The sequence below is a fragment of the Stylophora pistillata genome, chromosome 4 (genome assembly GCF_964205215.1).
Source record: "Stylophora pistillata chromosome 4, jaStyPist1.2, whole genome shotgun sequence".
NCBI classification, from domain to species: domain Eukaryota; kingdom Metazoa; phylum Cnidaria; class Anthozoa; order Scleractinia; family Pocilloporidae; genus Stylophora; species Stylophora pistillata.
This window is the reverse complement of record NC_142522.1, coordinates 40,167,609-40,187,090: the sequence shown is the minus strand read 5'-3', so window position 1 is coordinate 40,187,090 and position 19,482 is coordinate 40,167,609. Positions and strand designations below refer to the sequence as shown.

The window sequence follows — 19,482 nt, the reverse complement described above, 5'->3', positions numbered from 1 at the left end:
GATGTATACAAATTAGATAACTTAGTGTCTCAATAAAGTGACTCAGAACTAGTCATAACCCATAATAAGAGCAGATCAGTTTATCTAATTTCCACGTTAATGGATTATTTTAACAGTCGAAACTATGGGCGCTAAATCAGAGATGACCCGGAGATCAGATTTGTGCTCGGCTCTGACAGCTGCCAGACGAGTACTTTGAGAAATACACGCTGACTAACACTGTTTTTTGAGCGGTGTGAACACAATTAGCTTGTATATAAAGGGTTTTCCTTTCTAGGATCTAATTTTCCGGCACTTTTAGCAATCCGCATATATTTCGGTGAATAGCTTTCAATTTTCAAGTTATTGTTCACTCACCGTCCGCATCTGTTTAAAGAAATGACTACCTACGAAGAAGTATTACTTAATTACGAAGACGGAAACTAAACAACATTAGATTGCAAAAAGCCTGAGGTATCTTTGCTTGTTTAACTTATGGCAGAAAATCAAAGGGCATTGAAACGCGAAAAGAAAAACTCCTGCTAAAGCCCCAATTTGCTTAAAGAGTTTTCGTTTTTGAATGGATTCACTTTGTTGAAAGTTTTGGATTACCGTCAACTGAAAGGTATCAAAACTCCTTTTTATTATTATTGTTATTTGTTATCGAAATAGCCCTGGCATCTGCTTTGAAATCGGCAAAATTAAAATCATTGCAAGAAATAGGTTGAAAAATGTGTAAATTACTCTTAATTAATCGTAGCCGAGAATTGAAATATAGTGGTTTTTATTTCTCTGTGTATTTCTCAGCCTAATGCAGCACTCAGTGCATTCAATATGTGATTTTCCTCCACTTCTGATATCCGCCCGACTTCAGTTATTAACGAGAACATTTGTCAAGATCTTGTGCGAGCTGAAAACACCTTAATGCCTTCTTTTGTGTGGACATAGTGCTTAACTGTGTTACAAGGATTAGGTGACAGCCCACTTTTACCCATTAATTTATTTATGGAAATCTAAAACTACTTTCAGAGCGGCACGCACGCAAATCAAAGTACGGGTCTGCTTTGACGTGACGCAAAGTGGATGATATCGACTTCACAATAAATGAAGGGTGAGTCCAATAAGTGCATTAGATGAGCTCTAGAAAATCGCATTAAAATGCACCACTCTTGCACAGTCGAACGAGCGAATATAATTTATTGTTTTTTTTTTTCACATGCGAACTAGTTTGTGGTTTTTGATTTTTCTTAATCTTTGTAATAAGTTATGTATACTTCAGGAATGATGAACAACTTCAAAACTTTATTTTAAAGACTCCTACTTTTGGTACAATAAAGTTTTGATTCGTTTGCGGTTTTGATTTCAAATCATATTCATCCTTTTCCGTGAATGCGGGCACATATCACTTACAAAACTTTTCAAAAATGCAAAATCGACTTCTTTCACTCGTGCTAATATATTGTCACACAGGGTTTTGCATAAATAATGATGTTTTCAAACTTGTTTTGTAACTATTTCTGTCTGTATGTTTTCCTTTTTTTTCATTATTTTTTGGAATGTTGTTCAATCTATTTTAGTACTTTCCACACTGGTTGTAGAATGTAAACGGCGTTCATCTTGACCATTTTATTTTTCATTTTGACGCTGCATTCTGCTATTTCGTTAATGTTTTCAAAGCACCTGGTCTTTACGGAGATCATTTGAAGGACTGCAAGAGTTCTCTGCGCAGAAAACAAATCGTTACAACTACAATGTTATCGTTGACCAGAGTTTAACCACAGACCATACCTCGTAAATGACAGCGGGATCGTGTACACCTATATGAAATAAAACACCACATTTGTTCAACTGAGATTCGATGCTGACTGGCGCTGGGCAATGCAAATAAATACATTAAATGCACGCCTTCATCACCGCCTCAATCATTAGTGCCATCTCCGTAGCACGAGTGATGAATGTCTGTAGTTATTGTTGAATCAGCATCGATTCATTCGGTCTTCTTCCAAAGCCTGACCGGCGCTTTCGTTACATCACCCATGTTACCTTTTTATGGTAGCTAAAGTGAGTTTTAGACTTCGATTAAGAGGAAGCTGTTTATGCGAGTCAGCTGAGTGCAGAGGATCTCACTCGACACATGCAGACCGAGTGAAAAGTAAGTGAAGTAGTGATTTCTGTTGCACAAAACCTGAATTATATTGCGAGTTTCTTATTTTGGAGGATGACACATGTAACGGAAACGCTTATATCGATGTGTAGATTGTTTTAAGCGTCAAACTTAAAACTATAGAGCAGAGAAAACTACGAACAACTCAACCTTCTTTAAGTCGTATTTTATTTGTAAAAGTTATCTCAAATTGTCACATATTTACATATGTTGTTATCAAGATATATATTTCTTAATAATGTGGAAATTCGTTTTCGCCTAGTGCGCAAAACGTCCGCTCAGAGAAATTTATTCAATTCAGTATTGAACCCCTGTAGTTACACGTTGTGAAATTTTGACCGATCAAGATTATTTACTGAAAAAGACTGCCATTAGATCCTATTCTCTCTTACGAATAGATTGAAAAAGAAAGAGTGCGTATATGTCAAGTGTTAATCGCTTAACCCGACGGTCTCTGTTAAAAGCACATTAACTAAACGGCAAGATATTCAGGGCGCCAGTTGATATTAGTAGATTAGCTGAAAAATATGGCGCCTTGAAGGCGTGGACAGAAGAAAGTTTTTCCATCCTAATATAGTCACACCGTGGACCTCGGTTTTGGTATTTTAACTCCTCGGAAAGTCCTTTGGCCTTTCAATAGGTCGTTAGTGAAGCGCGAATCGTAAATATTCAACCACTATCAACTTCCTGATCTGACCGACTTCCTCCAGCCAAATTTTCCGTTTAGTCATAACCAGACAGTTTCCTGCAATAGTGTATTTGATTTTCTGAAAAAAAAAAAGAATTTTGTTCGTGCACTGTTGTGCGTGCTCAAATGAGTGGATGTCATTTTTTGCACTTCGCTATCAGTTTGCGAAATGGTTTCCTTGCATTTTTTTATTTCATTATTTTTTTTGGTATCTTACTTTCTCATGATTTTTATCGTGATATTTCTTTGAATAAACGAGACCATTCCTCATTTTCTGTCGCATTCTGTATTACGGTAATTTAAAAAAGAATATTTTTAGTCTTTTTCCAACTTGTGGAGTTTTCCGCATCAATATTGGAAATCTCCTGCTTGCAGTTTTCAAATTTTTTTTTTTTTCAATGTATTTGTGAGACGCCTCAAGCATACAAGTTCTCATCTGATACACAGATGTTTCAGTGTGGAGACCAGCTTTTTCGTAGAGGATAGAAAGTAAGTTTTTAACGACGCTATTCTTAGCGTTAACTCAGCCATTCCTTGATTGATAAATGAAGCATGCAGCTGACTTTATGAAACCTTTCTCAGGAAAATTAAACAGTCTTTGAATGGCATCACGAATCTGCTAATTTCATTTCTTCGAGTCAGTCTCTTTTGTACCTTAAACTTTTACATGACAAAACCGAAATTAGCCGTATCTTTAAAATTCATAAATGGGAAATGAGCTGAATGTATTTGTTTTCAATTATTACTGAAACAAGTGATAGAAAGCATCGAACTAATTTTTCTCCTGTTTTTTTTTTTTGTATTTGGTTAGACAAAATGTAGAGTTTGGCAGACGCTTGGGAGTGCAAGAACCTTTTGTAATATTTTACGAAGCTTCTGTAATCAATTAAACAGTAAAGTTCATGCACCATTGCATGAACTAGCTCCCTTTCGATGTCAGTAAAATTTTAGAATTTCTTTTCTTAGTGCGGCAAAATGCAACTCCAGTCTCTTTAACCGCTCAAAACTGCCAAAAAATCCTTTTGCTCGCAAGCAAAGCTCATTGAGTGAATCCAAAAGACATCCATAGCTTCTATTTACACGGTATTGGTAGAGGAGAGGTATTTTCTTTCATATGTAACCACGGATTAGGCATTGTCTTTGTTGGAAGCGTGTATTAGCTGAAATTGATGAGGGAGTACGTTTCAGGAAACATATGGATGCATGAAGTTGCTTCTCTATCAAGAGCTTCTAAAACATTATAATGTCGATCCACAAAGGCAAAAACTTACCTTAAACACCGTGCGTTATATCTTAGTTTATATGTAGCTTTGTTCGTCTTGCTTGTCGAAACAGTTGGAAGCGGCGAGGCAAAGTAAAATACTTTTGGAAAGTTAAAGCCACGCTAATAACTCGAAGTTCATTAAGGAAAACTTGTTGTCTCAACAAACCTTTGTTTGATGATCAGTGGTAGTTCATATTTCGCTTTATCATGGGAGCCCCTGTAATAATTTTACAAGCTTATTTTAACATGCCAACAAGCCGTACGTACGCTGATTGTTTTGTCAAATAATTAATGCTGCTCTACTTTTGTAATAACAGTAATGTTTTCATCAGCATTTTGACACCATCTACCGTAAGTTTAGTTTTCAGCATGATAGAGAAGGATTCTTAGAGATATTTTCGATGTTTCGTTTTGTTAAGCAAGTTGTGAAAAGTGTATTTCCATTCGTTTATTTGTCCACGTTACAAATGGAAAATGTGCGTAATTAAAAAGTCATGGAATAAAATGTGAATTTTCCGCTTACTTTGAAAGCCGATCGAGCAAGTGAAAATTCTCGTATCGAACTTAAACTTTAATGGATAGATCCTCGCTAAGTTTGCATGGTAACCCCGTCAAGAATTTCCATCTGTGGTTGTTGGTTTTTGTGGTTGCAATATAGCAAAACGTTCAAAGAAGATTAAGAGCTGTCAAAGAAAAGAAGAAAAAAATATTCATATTTGTAAAGCAGCCGATTCAAGGATGCTTTGAATTTCTTATCGACTGAAAGGGGATCACTCACAATCTGGCAGCTGCTAGCCACATTGTCGAACAAGAAATTTCACAAAAACTGTTAATTATGCCTGTGTTTAGGGCAACGCGAACGGTTATTAAGATAAAGAGATAAAAGATAAACCTCTCCGCCATTTATCCGAAACAAAAATAAAACGAAGGTGCCTGCAGCCAGAGGATTTATAGAGACCATTGTTGATATAAATTATCCCCAAGGATGTACGCACGCGAAGCTGAATTAAAACCGTTTAGGCTTACTCCAGAAAAACAATGTTTCTTTGCAATATCGAATTACAATGAAGCGTAGAATTTAAATGGGAAAGGCTTCCTATCAGAAAAATAAAAACGACTGGAAGTTATTTTCATTGAGACTGTCACGTCGTATGGAATTATAGACTTGAAGGGAGCAATCCGTCTTAGATTCAGTTAGCATTTTAATATTAAATACCCTCATGATAATTCAAACTAACTTTTATAACCCGCTTCGAGGTTGATATCTTAAAAGTAATAATAATAATAATAATAATGTTGAAAGACAGAGAGATTCACAAGTTAAGCGTCAAAACTTACACTTAAATTTTTGTCCTTGTATGATACGTGTGTTTTATTAAAGATCTTTCACCGTATCGTTCGCAATGTTTTTGGCTGTTTTCAAAGTCATCTCCTTCGTTCTCTTTGACGATATTATTTCCAATTTCAAAGACAAAAAAACAACAAATGAAAATACATATCAAACGTTACAGTCTTTAAATAACTCGAAATATTAGGGTTTTATATCGCTGAAAAAACGAAATTTTTTCCCGTTGCCTACTAATCGGTGTGATTTGCATTAAAATGCTTGAAGGTGCGTAAAAAGGGTCTTATCTCGCCACACAAAACATCGATTTGTATACATTAGTATTTCGGCGTCGAAATTTTGTCCCAATTTCTTTCGGGAGAAAAAATCTCTAGAGCTGGGACGCGATTATTTAATCTAGAAGGCATCTTGTTTGGTTTCTAGTCTTGTTAAGTAGCTTAAGTGCTTTTAGCAAAGAAATTGTTTGACCCATCATAATTCTGCTTATTAGTCAAATATTAATTCATCATTCGTGGGTAGCTGGAGAATGGCTGCGCTGCAGGACCCATTTTAGGACAATAACCGGTTTTACTCATTCGGAGTTAATTTCCCCTGAGGGGTTCGCGATAATAATACGAAAGAAACCCACAATTGCTCGAGAAAAAAAGAAAGAAACAGTTGTTTAACAGCACCGTTGACAATAAAGTTGTCAAAGAAATAGTCAACACGGACGCGCGCCCATTAAAGTTTCCTGAATTTATGTCTGAGCCAGTACTGATGCAGCCTCCTCTTAATTGCCGGTGACTAAGATTAAAAGGACGTACAGCTTAGTCGAAACGAACTGATTAAAAATCCCGAAAGATTCACTTCCGACGATAATTTAAACTCTTCGGAGTGAATTATCGTGAGGAAAAAAGAATGAAAGACCGGGTGGCGATTTCCCATGCTGTGAAGGTTGGATTTGCAGCGCACCACTTAAACATTTTTTTTTTCATTTAATAATATAGTATTTTCGTTTCGCTTGGACAGGAAGCAAATCAAAACGAAGAGACAATATGACGCAGATTTGCAGGGCTTACTAATGGATGTAGTTAAAATGCCTCGTCCGCTAAATCTGAAATCAATTACGAATCAGTCTCTTGTCACATCAAGCCCTTCAATTCGCAAGTTCTTATGAATAGGCTACTCTAATTCTACATTCGTCATTAAATTCCTTGAACGGGATTTCTTGAATTTAGCTGGGAACGATAGAAAGAAAGAGCTCAATTTGTTTTCATTGGCTTGTTTTGATCGGTTGGCACATCACTACAGTAGAAAATCATAAGGGACACAGAATTCACACTTCCTCCATAACTGATCGATGATATCGCAGTGTTCATTAGCACGCGACAGCAAAAATGATTGCAAACAAATCGCATCCTGTCGGGATTATAGGGCAAGCAAACGTTTCTGAATTTAATAGTCACTTTACACAACTTAGCGGTGAATTCAGAGCAAGCTTTGCTGAACATGAGTTTGATTTCGCAACACACATTCATCATGCGAATTAATTCGATTAAATTTCTGTAGAGATGACCTGCTTGCACCTGTTGAAGGCTGGTAGAAGAATAATGAACTTTCTCTCACGTTCGTGATAATTAGCGCGTCATCGTTCTCCCCCGCAGATTAAAGCGGTGTTTTCAAGTGAGATCACTTCGTTTGACGGGTCCAAACACCCTTTATTGTGGGACGCAATGACTATAGCACGTGCAACATTCATGGATAAACACACATCAAAAACTAAATTTATCATATAAATAATTTATGAAAAACAGAAATAAACTCCAAGATTTCTTTTACTTTCCCAGCTCGTACGGAAACGGGCTGATAAGAGCATTTTATACCCAACGTGTTCAAAAAACTGGCTCGATATAACAACATCGGGTGCAATGTTATCAGAAAAAGTGTGGTTTTCTGTATCGTTTGTACTGAAGTTGTGTTTTGACTGGCTTTTTCCTTAATGACCTCCCTCTCATCATGGCTAGTTAAGAACGCGGAAAATCCGACGAAGTAGACAAAGAACAATTGAAATTGTTCTATCAAACCGCTAATGACGAACTCTATTCTGAGCTTGGCACCACCAAAGGAGCCAAAAATCTGACAAAGGGGGCGATGGCCGTCAGTTCCGTCAGCCAATCAAACTATCGCTATTCGCGCGTGCGCGCCAAAACGTTGTTGCTATGGTGTTCACCTGCTGCATCTGCTACCGCTGTGATAGGTTTTGTTCTGACTAGTTTAAAAAGGCATGACATCCAAAAATGCCTTTATTGTAAAACGACCGCTTCAAGTCGCTTTTGCACTCGAGACAGCTCACAGATTTCTAGAGTCGCGGACTCTTCCGAACGAGATCAAAAGATGCCTAAGTCATTCTTAGTCAAAAAGCGGGTAGCGATAACAGCTTGCACGGACTCACAAGAAATCCCAGACACTGATATGAAAAGCGAATCTGGTAAGGTGTAAGAAATAGAGTTGCTCTTTTAAAGAAAGGTTTTAATGGCCATGATTTATTTTTCCGTCCATCGCATTTTTCGAGATATACATTCGGTACTTCAGATGTCCAACTGGTTGCTCTATGTAAAAGTTTTTGAGCTAATTTTTGGCGCATAGCTGAGTGGAGGTCAACAAAAAATTTTCTGAGGAATTTTTAAGGGACAAAATCGTGTACCCGATTGTAGGATTTTTGTTCTTTATTTGTGTGAAATCATTATTGATAAATTGGGGATTTATCATATACGTGATCGTTCACAAAAGCGCAGTGTTCTGTGAAAACTAAATGCGGTCAGATTTTAATGGATTTGAATATTCAGACTTTATTTTCCATCTTGAGTGCATGATGATTTAAATACGCACTAGTTAACTGTCAAGTTTTCCGTTCTTTCTCTTTAAGGACAAACGACTGAAATGGTACGAGATGAATCTGAGGAGAAACAGACGAAAAGTGCCCCATCAAATAGACCTTTTGATATTGTTAACTTATTCGCGCCCGATAAGCCTTCGAAAAAGGAGACAAGTCCTACACAGTGGAGACCCTCGGTTCCAATCAGACCAAATATGGGACTAATGGAACCGAATGTACTTTCTGCAAATGGTAATTACAATTTTTGACTTGTTGCGTATCAGTTTGGGTTGTTAAGCGAGCGTCTTAAAAGCCCATTTCTCCTTGAGCAAACGAGAGCTCTTAAAATCAGAGCAAGAATATTTGCGTCACATTAGTAAAACTCTTATCGCATTGATGATATTAGAATATTTTTCTCTGTCTCTCTATTCCAAGTTGGAATGTTGGTAAACTTCTCAATAGAAAAATTACTGTGCGAATGAGGGTTATAAAATCGGAACGCGCCTTTGTCGAAATTTACATATGAGAATTCTTGACTCAGGTAGTTCTAGTTTTAATTTAGGAAATCAGAACTCGTGAATTGCTGTAATAAGGCACACAGGAAATGATCCCGCTTGCATATAGACTTTGCGTGTAAATAGCGCGCTTTTTTCACGGCTCTATCATAGACAAGATTTAAAATCTGCAAACAAACCGCTGTAAATGGTGTAAAGTCGAGCGGAACACTTTTTATTTGATTACCAATCGCGTGCAAGTCTGCAAGATGGAAATATTATTTGTATTGGGTTGCCGTATATCATAGAGCCACAAGACATTGACAAGTAAATAAAGATTAATTAACCCGGAGAAAAACCCTAACAATACCACAAAGACTGTATGTTTAACTCGCTGGAGTTTAATTGTTAGAACAGTGTGTATACTTGGACCTAGTGTTGAGTTTATTAAAAACAGCATATGAAACCAGTGCCACCTATAGAATTGTTTTCGTAAATTAAATTGGAACAGAGTGGCTTAAGCCCGGTCAGAACGGAAAATGAAGCTGAGAACAAACCAGAGGAAATGGAAGTGAATTCGTTTTGCTTTTTATATTTTTTCGTTCAGATTAATCGACACAGAAGCTTAATTACGCCTCTCATTTAGAGAAAATATCACACAAAGTCATTTCTTTTACACTCCCTTTCAGCCATTGTTACAATTTGGATGGTTTGTTTCTTCCTCAATCAGGGCTAAAAACATCCTTTTAGAGTGTAAAATGAATCGGTATCTATAAAGGGTTTTAATTTTAGTGAATCATCACTCAGCTTTTCCGAATTGACCCGGACTCTAGTGAAAAGGTAATAACAATAGGCCTCTCTAAACGAATTTTACATTCAAATGTTCTATGCAAACACTATAAAGGGAAAACTTATTAAGCGCGCAGATTGCCCGTCTCTTTTCGGATTTTTAAACATGCATGAGATCTTTGTATTTGAATAGCCCTTCCGAAAGCACTTTTAGTGTTTTTGTTTGTTCGAACCTGGTCATAAATCACGAAAATTTATCGCTTTACTGTGTAATTAATCCGTCGTAAAGCACAAATCTTGAATTCAAGTTTTTTTACTATTATTTTGCGAGGTTCGTGTGATAGAGCTACAGAATTCATAAAGTTAACACAATGTTTCTTTTTGTTATCTCATAGGTGGCAGACCTTATCTTGCTCGCTTTTCAAGCCCATTTACACCCGATGCGTTTAATCCATTCCTCGGTTTGTCTCCTTTTGTACGTTTCCCGCCTCAGCCATTCTTGGGTGACCGTAGATTACCTTTTCCTTATTGGCAATCGACATTCCTTGCAACTCCTTTCACAAATCCGTTCGTGCGTGTCGGAAATGGAACAGAAAACGCATTTAAACAAACTTTGCGCGGAACTGCCCCGTCGAATGTAAGCGAGAAGAAGAAACCGGAACAGACCTACAACGGACAAACGTTCGATTGCCTCAACTGTAAGAAGGTTTTCAGCACGCCGCACGGTTTGGAAGTACACGTGCGGCGTTCGCATTCTGGACAGCGCCCGTTCGCTTGCGACGTGTGCGGGAAAACGTTTGGCCACTCAGTCAGCTTAGAACAGCATAAGAACATCCATACGAACGAAAGATCGTTCGAGTGTAAACAATGCAACAAAACTTTTAAGCGCTCATCTACCCTCTCAACACACATGTTGATTCACTCAGACACAAGACCCTTTCCTTGCGACTACTGCGGGAAGAGATTCCATCAAAAGTCTGACATGAAGAAACATACATACATTCATACAGGAGAAAAGCCTCATAAGTGTCTGCAGTGTGGCAAGGCGTTCAGCCAGTCTTCAAATCTTATCACACACAGTCGCAAACACTCCGGTTTCAAACCGTTTGCTTGTCGCGTTTGTGATCGAGCGTTCTACCGTAAAGTCGATCTAAGACGTCATGCTTACACCCATGAAATGGACCCACTGACGATGAAAGATTCTTAGAATATTTCTCAGTGATATTTTCTACTTTGATAATTTGTTAAACTAAACATGCCAAACCAAGGCGTGATCTAATGCTTTTTTTTTTTTTTTTTTTCAAATAATGATGTTGAAATAAAATCAAACGAGTAGAGTTTATGATATGACCTAAATTCTGGGACACTTGTCACAATAAATTTGTGGCAACTGAGAAAACAGAAGAGATTTGTACGTAAAAAGCTGTAGAAGAGATCAAAATCAATCGTTTGTTAATTATAAAAAGCTAAGCTCTTTCTAAATAAAATCGTATTTCTTGTTTTTGAAAAGTTGTTAACCGTATGCCAAAACGTCTGTACATATAAAAAAGAGAAACAACACATGTTAAATGCATTGATTAAGGATATATATACATCAACCTTTTAATAAAATGTGTTTTAAATTCTGCTGTGACTATCCTTTTTCGATTCGCTATTTACTATTGTTAAATCCCATTTATTGTATTTGTCGCTGTTCAATCGGTCATTAATTTATAATAAATAAACGAGGCTGTTAAAATTGCTCGTGTTTAACTTTTAGTCGGTGTGGAAAAAAGGGAAAAAAATTCTAAAAGTACATGTCAAACGCACTTCTAGCAACTGTTCTCGACGCGTCTATAAATGAATTTTACACATGATAAAACCAACGTTTATCAAGCTTAGTTAAAAAAATTCAGTCTAAGCTGAAAATCACAGTATACATCCAGTTGCATATCTGTAGATAAATCTTGTTTGATTTTGAGGACTGGTTTAATTGATCCAGAATTCAGAGTTTCGACTCGAAATGAAATTCTCATCTTTATTTTTCGTTCAGAAACTTTATCTGTGGTGGAAACCAGCATAAAAATTAAAACAATTAACGTTGAGACATATGGAACATTAGCCAAATATTTAGAGAATTGTGGGGGATGATAACAGAAAAACTTCTTGGTCACTACTACGTATAGTAATTAACTGCTTTTCTTCTTTTACAACCACTAGGTAAATTAAAATTTTTTGGAATGAAACGTTCCTATTCAGAAGTCTGAGAGAAGACATGTTAAAGCTCTTAAAAACAAAAGATGTATTTAACAGATGCTCACACTGTGTCAGTAACGAAACTCAAACAAAGCGAAAATGTAAACAATATTCAAAAGAACTGAGATGATGTGATGGATTAAAGAAACAATCTTTAAAAAAAAAAAAAAAAAAAACTTGCGACAAGTCTATTAAAATTGACTTGGCCATCTTTTCCCACGGTTTTCTTAGATTACTAAAAAAAAAAAAAAAAAACCCGCTAGAATATTATATAACTGTAGGATAGGCTGCAAAGTTTTTCTTAATATAGGAATTTTAGTTACTAAATACAAATAGCGGTATTTGTTTGAAACCTATCACGCGACAAAGATAAATTTAGAAAATGATCCACCATTGCTTTTGCGGAAAAATTGAAAGAAGATCATTCTATCGAAAAAAGCCGGTTTAGAAAACATATGTTGTTGAAATGTTAAAGTAAAATAATAAAAGGTAATTTCAAAGTGTATAAGTTATCTTTAATTTTTATCTCTAGAAAACCTACGTCTTTAATTGACGAGTGTCTTAACAACGGCGAGTTATTGATTAATTCACAAATACGGATCATCCTTACCGTCAAGTGAAGTATTTTAATCGATTTTTGATAACATATTCAGTCTTTTTATGTTGTTTCTTTGAATATGTCATGGGGTTAACAAAGATTAAAATGAATATAATAAGCTCGAGATCGTGTTTTCAAAACAACTTGGATTTTCTTACATATTCCTTTCAGATGTTTTGGAACATATGTTTCGAAGTATTTATACTTCCAAATTCCTTTCTCTTCATTTATATCCCATATCTTTCTGTCAAATGTTACTCAAATCAAAGGATCCCGGCGCCAATTTGTCGTAAGAATACCTTCGCTTAAATTTATCAAAATATTTACACAACGCTCTCATCTCTCTGTCTCGGTTTAAAGAAAAGTTTTCATAACTTAGTCTTAGACGACAATATTTTATACTTGTTCTAGTTAAATCTGTTGAATCTTCCGCAGTTAAGGACGAAAGACCGAGGATATAGTGTAAACTGTAACAATTAGTTGACGGGTCGTCACGTTGCACGCCACAGGTGAAAAATTATGGCTCCCACTTGTTAAAAAAGAAAAAAAAAAAAAAGAAAAGAAAAAAAAAAAAAAGAAGAAAGCACGCATGCAACACAGAAATATGAATTTTCTTATTATTTCCGAGCAATCTCGAACTCTCCGAATATACAGTGGAATCCCGATTTCTCGAACCTCCAGGGGAAACGCAAATTGTTTCTAGAAATCGGGAGTTCGAGAAATCGGGGGGTGAAATTACAAGTAAAGCAAATCCAGGGGAAACAACGTTTGGTTCGAGATATCGGGAGGTTCGAGAAACCGAGGGTTCGAGAAATCGGGATTCCACTGTAGGACTTTAACTTCAGTAAAGCGAAAACCAAATTCAAGGAAAAGGGAAAGCCGACATTGCGGAATTTTTCAATCTAGCTCTGTATTCATTACTTTCTTCCGCGGCAGTGAAAAATCATAACAACAACGATCGGAAATGTAAAGGCAAGGAAACCTGTAAAGTGGGTTCTTAGAAAGTAAGTGGTTTTCCTTCCGTTAGAAGGGAAAACAAATGGTTGCAAACCAATTGTAAAGCACTTCATTTACTTTTATCTAATTTGTTTTGAGCGCTTGAAGAGCGGCGTGAATTTTTAAAGGACCAAAGAGCTCTCCTGTCTGAGAAGAAAGAAAAACACTTCTTTCGCTGCCAGGCACTCATTCTATGAAGAGTTTAATCCGTTAAGGGTAATGAGAAATCTTTGAACAACTAACACGTACAATTTCCTGGAATCGGATGTGTGACGACTCCCAAGTAGATCAAGTTATGGAGGTGGCACTCCGGAAAAGAGAATTTCTAATCTTTGACGCTTTACTGTTAATTTTGCAAAGCGAGGAACAGATGAAAGGGTTCAATTAGCGTTGAAAGAAGGCTGCTATTTAAGCGGAAAAGCTTAACAACTAATCAATGTTTTTTTCCGAAGAAATACCGAGTGAAAGAGCTTTATTATTTCGAATTGATTCCAGAGATCCTCGGTTCACCACTAAGCGGCAGCATCTAGATTAAAATGCTGTTGATACAAAGGGCACGAGAATTTCATTCCCGGCCTCAGATCAATCTCCATGTATCACGCTCTGATATCAGAATCAGTTATTCGGAGTTCTTTTGCGCTCTTGCTAGATTTTCTTTATTTTCTGGGCACTAAGGAGTTTTGATCTAGTATACTGGACTAAAAGAAGCCCAAGCAAGCTCTCCGCTTGCCTTTTGTTCTTCCTCATTCGTTTGAACGACTGAATAAACCTCTGAATAAACGACTGAATAAACCTGAATACACGTTTTCCTTCAGATGGTTTTCCTTTGATCTGATCTTTTGATTGTTTTAATAACAATATTCCTACACGCGGCAGCTAAGGAGTCTATGACGGAATAGAGTGTTTTCGCGATTTTTGTTTATCAGCCCTTTTTGATGACGGGTTGGTCAGGCAAGATTATTGTAAATTTGATCAATGTGGAATACAAGTTTATTCAAAAACTTATAAACATGCTTGGTTCAGGCACTGTAAATTTTCCTGTTATATCAATATCCCGTTTGAGCCGCAGTTATGAAATCATAAACACCATGCCAAGAATCTCTTTAAATATATTGATGTGTCGCACGAACTAAGCAAGTTTTACTACCACAGAATTGAAAATTTCTGGCAACAAAAGCATGTACACTCACAGAGAGCTTTTTTTTTTTAGCCCTAATGTAAAAAAAAAAAACAAAAAAAAAACGAACTTTATTAAGGAGTAATTTCTTGAATCCTTAAGTCATCATAAATCAACTTTCAGGTGCCGCATTTTGGCAAAGCTCACGCTAAAACGTCACTTTCGAATTCCGAAACGGAATTTCCGGATTCACATCTCTTTTGAGGATCAAAATCATATTTTCAAAATATCTGTGTAAAGTGCGTCTTTGCAGGGATAACACCATATCCATCGACATTTTAGTATTACAGGCTTCAGAACCGGCCTAAGTTTCAATCATTATCTTATAATTACCCATGCAGTATAAATTACTGTTAGCACCTTTATTTATTTTGGCCAAATTTTTATCAGGCGGTAAGCGGAAAAACCATGTTTGCCTCCTGTATATAGAAGTTAAACCATTTCAACAAATAAAATTGACCTCCTAAAAATTTCGCCGCATCAGTGCGCGAACACGCCGCTCCATGTTTTGAAAAAGAATTTGATTCTCGAGCAATTTTGAAAATAATATACTTGAATACTTAAGTCATCATAAAGACGTGCAATATAGTCGAGTTCAGGCTAACAACAGCTTCACTCTTGACATTAAATATTCTAATGGAGAATGAAACGTCATTAGTTCTGTTTTAACAGTAAAACATGTTTTATTTTGGGGCGTAAAAGTAAGTGACAAGTAATTTTCTGGAGAGGTTTATTGACGGTTATTTAGCTTTCGGTTCAAGGCGCTGCTTTCATTGATATCCATTCTGTACGTTTCCGGGTATTTTACACATATTTTCTTTCGTTTTATGACTTTTTTTTGTAAAGCTAAACATTGGTTACAGTGTAGCCAGAAAAAAGTGGCACAATAAATGCAAAGGCTTCTTTCAAATTTCATTGTGATTCTGTTTTATGCAAATGCATTAAGACAAGTTTATGAAGTAAATTTTTTAGTCATGACATCGGAAAACTTTTCAAAAGAATGGAATTGAGCTCAAAAGAAATCTTGCATTATTTATTTACGACTCTCTGTAGGCGTAACAAAGGTATATGCCAATCAATACCGACTAAAGATATCAATATTGGTCCTGTTTAATTTCGATTCATCTTTATGCCTGTTTACCAAGCCAGTTATGACTTTGTCAATGATATTCTTTCACCTGCTTAAGTTATTAAACTAAAATTTAAAAAATGAGGGGCCTGGAAAGATCTTTGTTCTTTTTGGTCTTACGACGCTGTTTTTTGCCGATAAAGGCCTAGAGCGCCGTATACGTCGCTGAAATATGTGATAACTGAGGGAAAAAAAATAAAACATTGGTAATGAGAAATTCGATTGATTTAAAGTAACATAAAAATTATTTCGAATAGAAGGGCAAACTTTTGTTGAAACATTTGACGGAATGATTTTGTGTTGGGGCGAAATTATGCTAATGAATATCATCAGTCATCATGACAATTTATACTCTACAAGCTTTTTTAGAAAATTATCATATACTTTCGATATGCAATTTGTTCGATGGAAGACAGCTCTGAACCTATGTACGTGTAAGGAGCGTGAGTGGTTTTTCACAATTTCAGTAATTAAAGTTTAACAGCGTCACCTTTCAAAAACTAAACATTGAAATCAGTTTTCAGTACTGAGTTGTGTGTATTTAAAAACCGGAAGGCCGTGAAAAATAGAAACATATTCAAAGTTATGTCCGATCTGAGTGTAAAGAAATGGTAAACGCGAGTTTAACGGCGATCTAAATAGCATGGATCGAGTTTTCTAATACGAATGAACCAAGAGTCACACCTGTACAACACATTATCAAAGTGGTGAAGAAAAAATTCCCTTTTTCTGTTGACAATTAATTGAGATAGATACGAATATTGGGTCCGTTTTAGAAGTGTGAAAAATATTTCGTACATGTTTCTCAACACACCCAACGATCGCCGAGCCTGCTTTACCCCGCTGTCTTTTCTCTGGGCGAGTTCACACTTTTCGACATCGAAAAAACTTCAGTTAATTAAGAAGCCAATATACACTTCTGAGCTTTGACGAGTGGAAGCCTCGAAGAAATTTGTAGCAAAGAAGGTGATAATGCTTTCTATCATAAATGTTTTTAGTACATTTCTTTCGGAAATAAGACGTGTTTTAAGTCACTCAGTTAATAACTTATTAAAGGATATCAATTGCATGATTAAGCCTTGAAACACGAGTTGCACGCGTAAGCAACGGTTGCGCTTCTCAACTGTCCTTGAATTTTATCCATCTGACAGGATGGTACCGAATACTTGTGCGAGTGCAAACGAATCGAAAATTCTTTGTCTGAGTAAAACTAGTTAAATGTACAAAGAAATGAGAAATTCTTGCCCACAATAAGTTTGTATTAATGTCAGTCTTGTGTCTGATTTTCAGATAAAATATACAATAGTTTAGTAAAAATGAAAAACCTCAAAATATGGCTTGGGAGTTTGAAGTCATATTAAATGAATGCTGTACACGAGTTAAGAATTAAAAAAAGAGAGATCTTTTCTGGATGCTGTTTTATCTGTATGTTTATAATTCATGGCCACACGTTTTCTGTTTTTCACCATACTTAATAGGTGTCTCGAGACACGTTTAAGAAATGACGAAAAGAAAGTTGATAAGATATCTGCTTAACTTTCATAGCTTTAGAAAAATTTCATCACAATTTTGAACATGGAAATCGCGATCAGGGTTCGTAGTAAATTTAGAATCGAAGACTTAATTGAGGCTTCGAGGAACTCATTTGAAACAGGCCTGGAATATGACATCTTATGAAATGAAATAAATTAATTCACCTTTTTTTCTCTGGGTAAAAGTTTTTCATTGTTGGCAGGTTGAAAAGTATTTCTTTAAGCAGTTTTAGATTTAAACTGTGGATAATATTTTGATTCTGATGATCATTCGACGACGATGAAACGAAATACATCTTCCAGTTGGTCTTGAATATCAAATTACTGTTTAAAAGCTAATCATTAAAATGCGAAAGTCGCTCGCGTTTCCACGTCAAGAACAAAATGTCATTATCAAAAAACAGTATGTCAACAAAGACTAATGAGCTAATAACTTTGCGGTTGTGACAAATTTAGAGTATTTTTCAATTATCAGAGTTTGAAAATAGGCTTGATTACACAGTTCAGTAATTATAAAACGAAACGGACATCTTTATTAAAACTGTCCAATGAAAAACTGAGTGGTTGCGATAGCTCGTGTTGGTCTTCTTTTAAAATTAGGGGTTCGCCTTTCGGAGATTAAGGCGAGGGACATTATTATGTCCTTAGACAATGTGTTAATCGGCTTATTATCAGAAAATAGCTTCAGTTTGTTTAATCGCCTGAAAAGGCATAGTTACGCAATGTTGCTTTCCTATGCACCCGGATAGCAGGTGTGCGTGTTGAGAAGCAGATGTGAATACAATTTAGCCTTGTTGCGCGACTCACATCGCTGACGCACGCTACAATATTTGCAACCCAAGGTCGTTTTATTGCATGAATGTGTTGCCCGATCTTCACATGATATTCTCTTGCTTCTTATCTTCCAACTTAGTCTTTGTCAGTTGCTAAGGAGTCCCCATTATTAACGAATAACTTATTATTAACAATAACTTCCCACGAGTAGTGCAAACATGACCGCCAAAGAAAAAATTGACTTGGTCTTGGGTTTCAATAAAGTCTATTATTACAGTGAAAAGTTTAGACAATACTCAGTGCCTTGCCATCAGTTCTTTAAAAATGGGCTTAAAAAGATTTGTTTAACCTCCCACTGCTCGCATTGAGAAACCTTTCAAATGTTTGCGTGGAAAAAACAAAGGTCTTCGTACAAACCAACAACGTATTTCATTTTTGCACCCCGCGAGACTCGTCTCTAGAGAACTTACGATATTCTGACTTCAAACGCCTGTTCTGGTTTAGGAAAACGTGGGTAGATTTATAAAGACACCTTCAGAGCCAATTTAGAATATATTCTGTATCATGTAAGTGTGGTCATGATAAAAGCCTGATAACCTGAGACAAAAACCTGCCTTCAATTTAGGGAAATTCCAAAAGAATAAATAAAGATTATGGAATGGAAGCGTGTATGATTAGAAAAGACTGCATTTTCCTCCAATTTATTTTGATAAGCCGACCTCTTGCTTCATTCTTAGGCCAATCGAAATGGAATATACAATGATATTTGAATTTGAAAGCGAATTTTACAACAACAGCGGATAACAGCTCAATTTTTGTAAATGTGATGGGCTATTTAATACCGTTTTACGCTCAGAATTCCCAGCAGCTTATGTTAACTTATGATCACCATCGCTGTTAAACAGGAAGTTCAGTATTTCCTTTGTAACTTGTCGTAATTATTTGAAATGATGGTGCGGATTCGAGTTTATTAATGCTCTCAGGTTAACACGGCGAGGCAGCTGATGCCTAATTATCAACTTGAGCAAAGATAGGCGACACTTCTCTTTAAAAAATGAAAGAGTCTTACTCTCCAATATTACATGGAAATATGAATTAAACGCAAAGTTTCTTTGGCAGAGAAGAGACGGGGAAAAAAAACATTACTTTCCGAAATGGCAGTTTTTGAACAAGTGGACATGAAAACTTTATCAAGGACAATGTACAGTGGCGTGGATTACTCAATGAGAAGGAAACTTTTCAAAGAGGAAATTGTTAAAAGGCTCACGATTAATTCTTTTCTAGCAAGATTTTTGAATTTTTTAATGTTCAAGGTTTTTAAGGTTTACTCGACTAGTTACTCTCTTGGCATTTAACTCATAAAATTTACCAGAAATAAAAAAATAATCAAGTGGATAAAGTCCAGGCCTACTAGAAAGTTAAATAAATTATCCCGTTTTAAGTCTTGAGTTAAAATACCTATTC

At 36.1% G+C, this 19,482-nt stretch overlaps 1 protein-coding gene and 1 long non-coding RNA gene across 6 annotated transcripts; one reads left to right on the top strand and one right to left on the bottom strand.

The window, feature by feature from the left end:
* Positions 1-973: 973 nt before the first annotated feature.
* On the top strand, positions 974-11,203 carry LOC111330047 (uncharacterized). Of its 4 annotated transcripts, none has more exons than XM_088757720.1 (3): positions 974-1,090; positions 8,346-8,546; positions 9,973-11,203. In XM_088757720.1, the coding sequence occupies exons 1-3, from the start codon at positions 1,084-1,086 to the stop codon at positions 10,782-10,784; spliced, it is 1,020 nt and encodes a 339-aa protein (XP_088613846.1). In that variant the 5' UTR covers positions 974-1,083; the 3' UTR covers positions 10,785-11,203. The 4 variants fall into 4 exon arrangements, with proteins under 4 accessions (XP_088613846.1, XP_022790572.2, XP_022790574.2 ...); XM_022934837.2 differs by lacking the exon at positions 974-1,090 and adding an exon at positions 1,335-2,131; XM_022934839.2 differs by lacking the exon at positions 974-1,090 and adding an exon at positions 2,910-3,320.
* Positions 2,289-4,606, bottom strand: LOC148733723 (uncharacterized). 2 transcript variants are annotated; one of them, XR_016000269.1, is made up of 2 exons: positions 4,103-4,606; positions 2,289-3,991 (listed from the first exon to the last, which is right to left on the bottom strand). It is a non-coding gene; the product is annotated as an uncharacterized LOC148733723 (long non-coding RNA). The 2 variants fall into 2 exon arrangements; XR_016000268.1 differs by having other exon boundaries at positions 2,289-2,910.
* Positions 11,204-19,482: the final 8,279 nt, after the last annotated feature.

Excerpts from the sequence above, each read along its gene's own strand:
- LOC111330047 (XM_022934837.2), top strand. The coding sequence starts at position 2,029 with ATGGTAGCTAAAGTGAGTTTTAGACTTCGATTAAGAGGAAGCTGTTTA. Across the intron at positions 2,132-8,345 it reads ACATGCAGACCGAGTGAAAA|GACAAACGACTGAAATGGTA; the intron begins GTAAGTGAAGTA and ends TTTCTCTTTAAG. Across the intron at positions 8,547-9,972 it reads GAATGTACTTTCTGCAAATG|GTGGCAGACCTTATCTTGCT; the intron begins GTAATTACAATT and ends GTTATCTCATAG.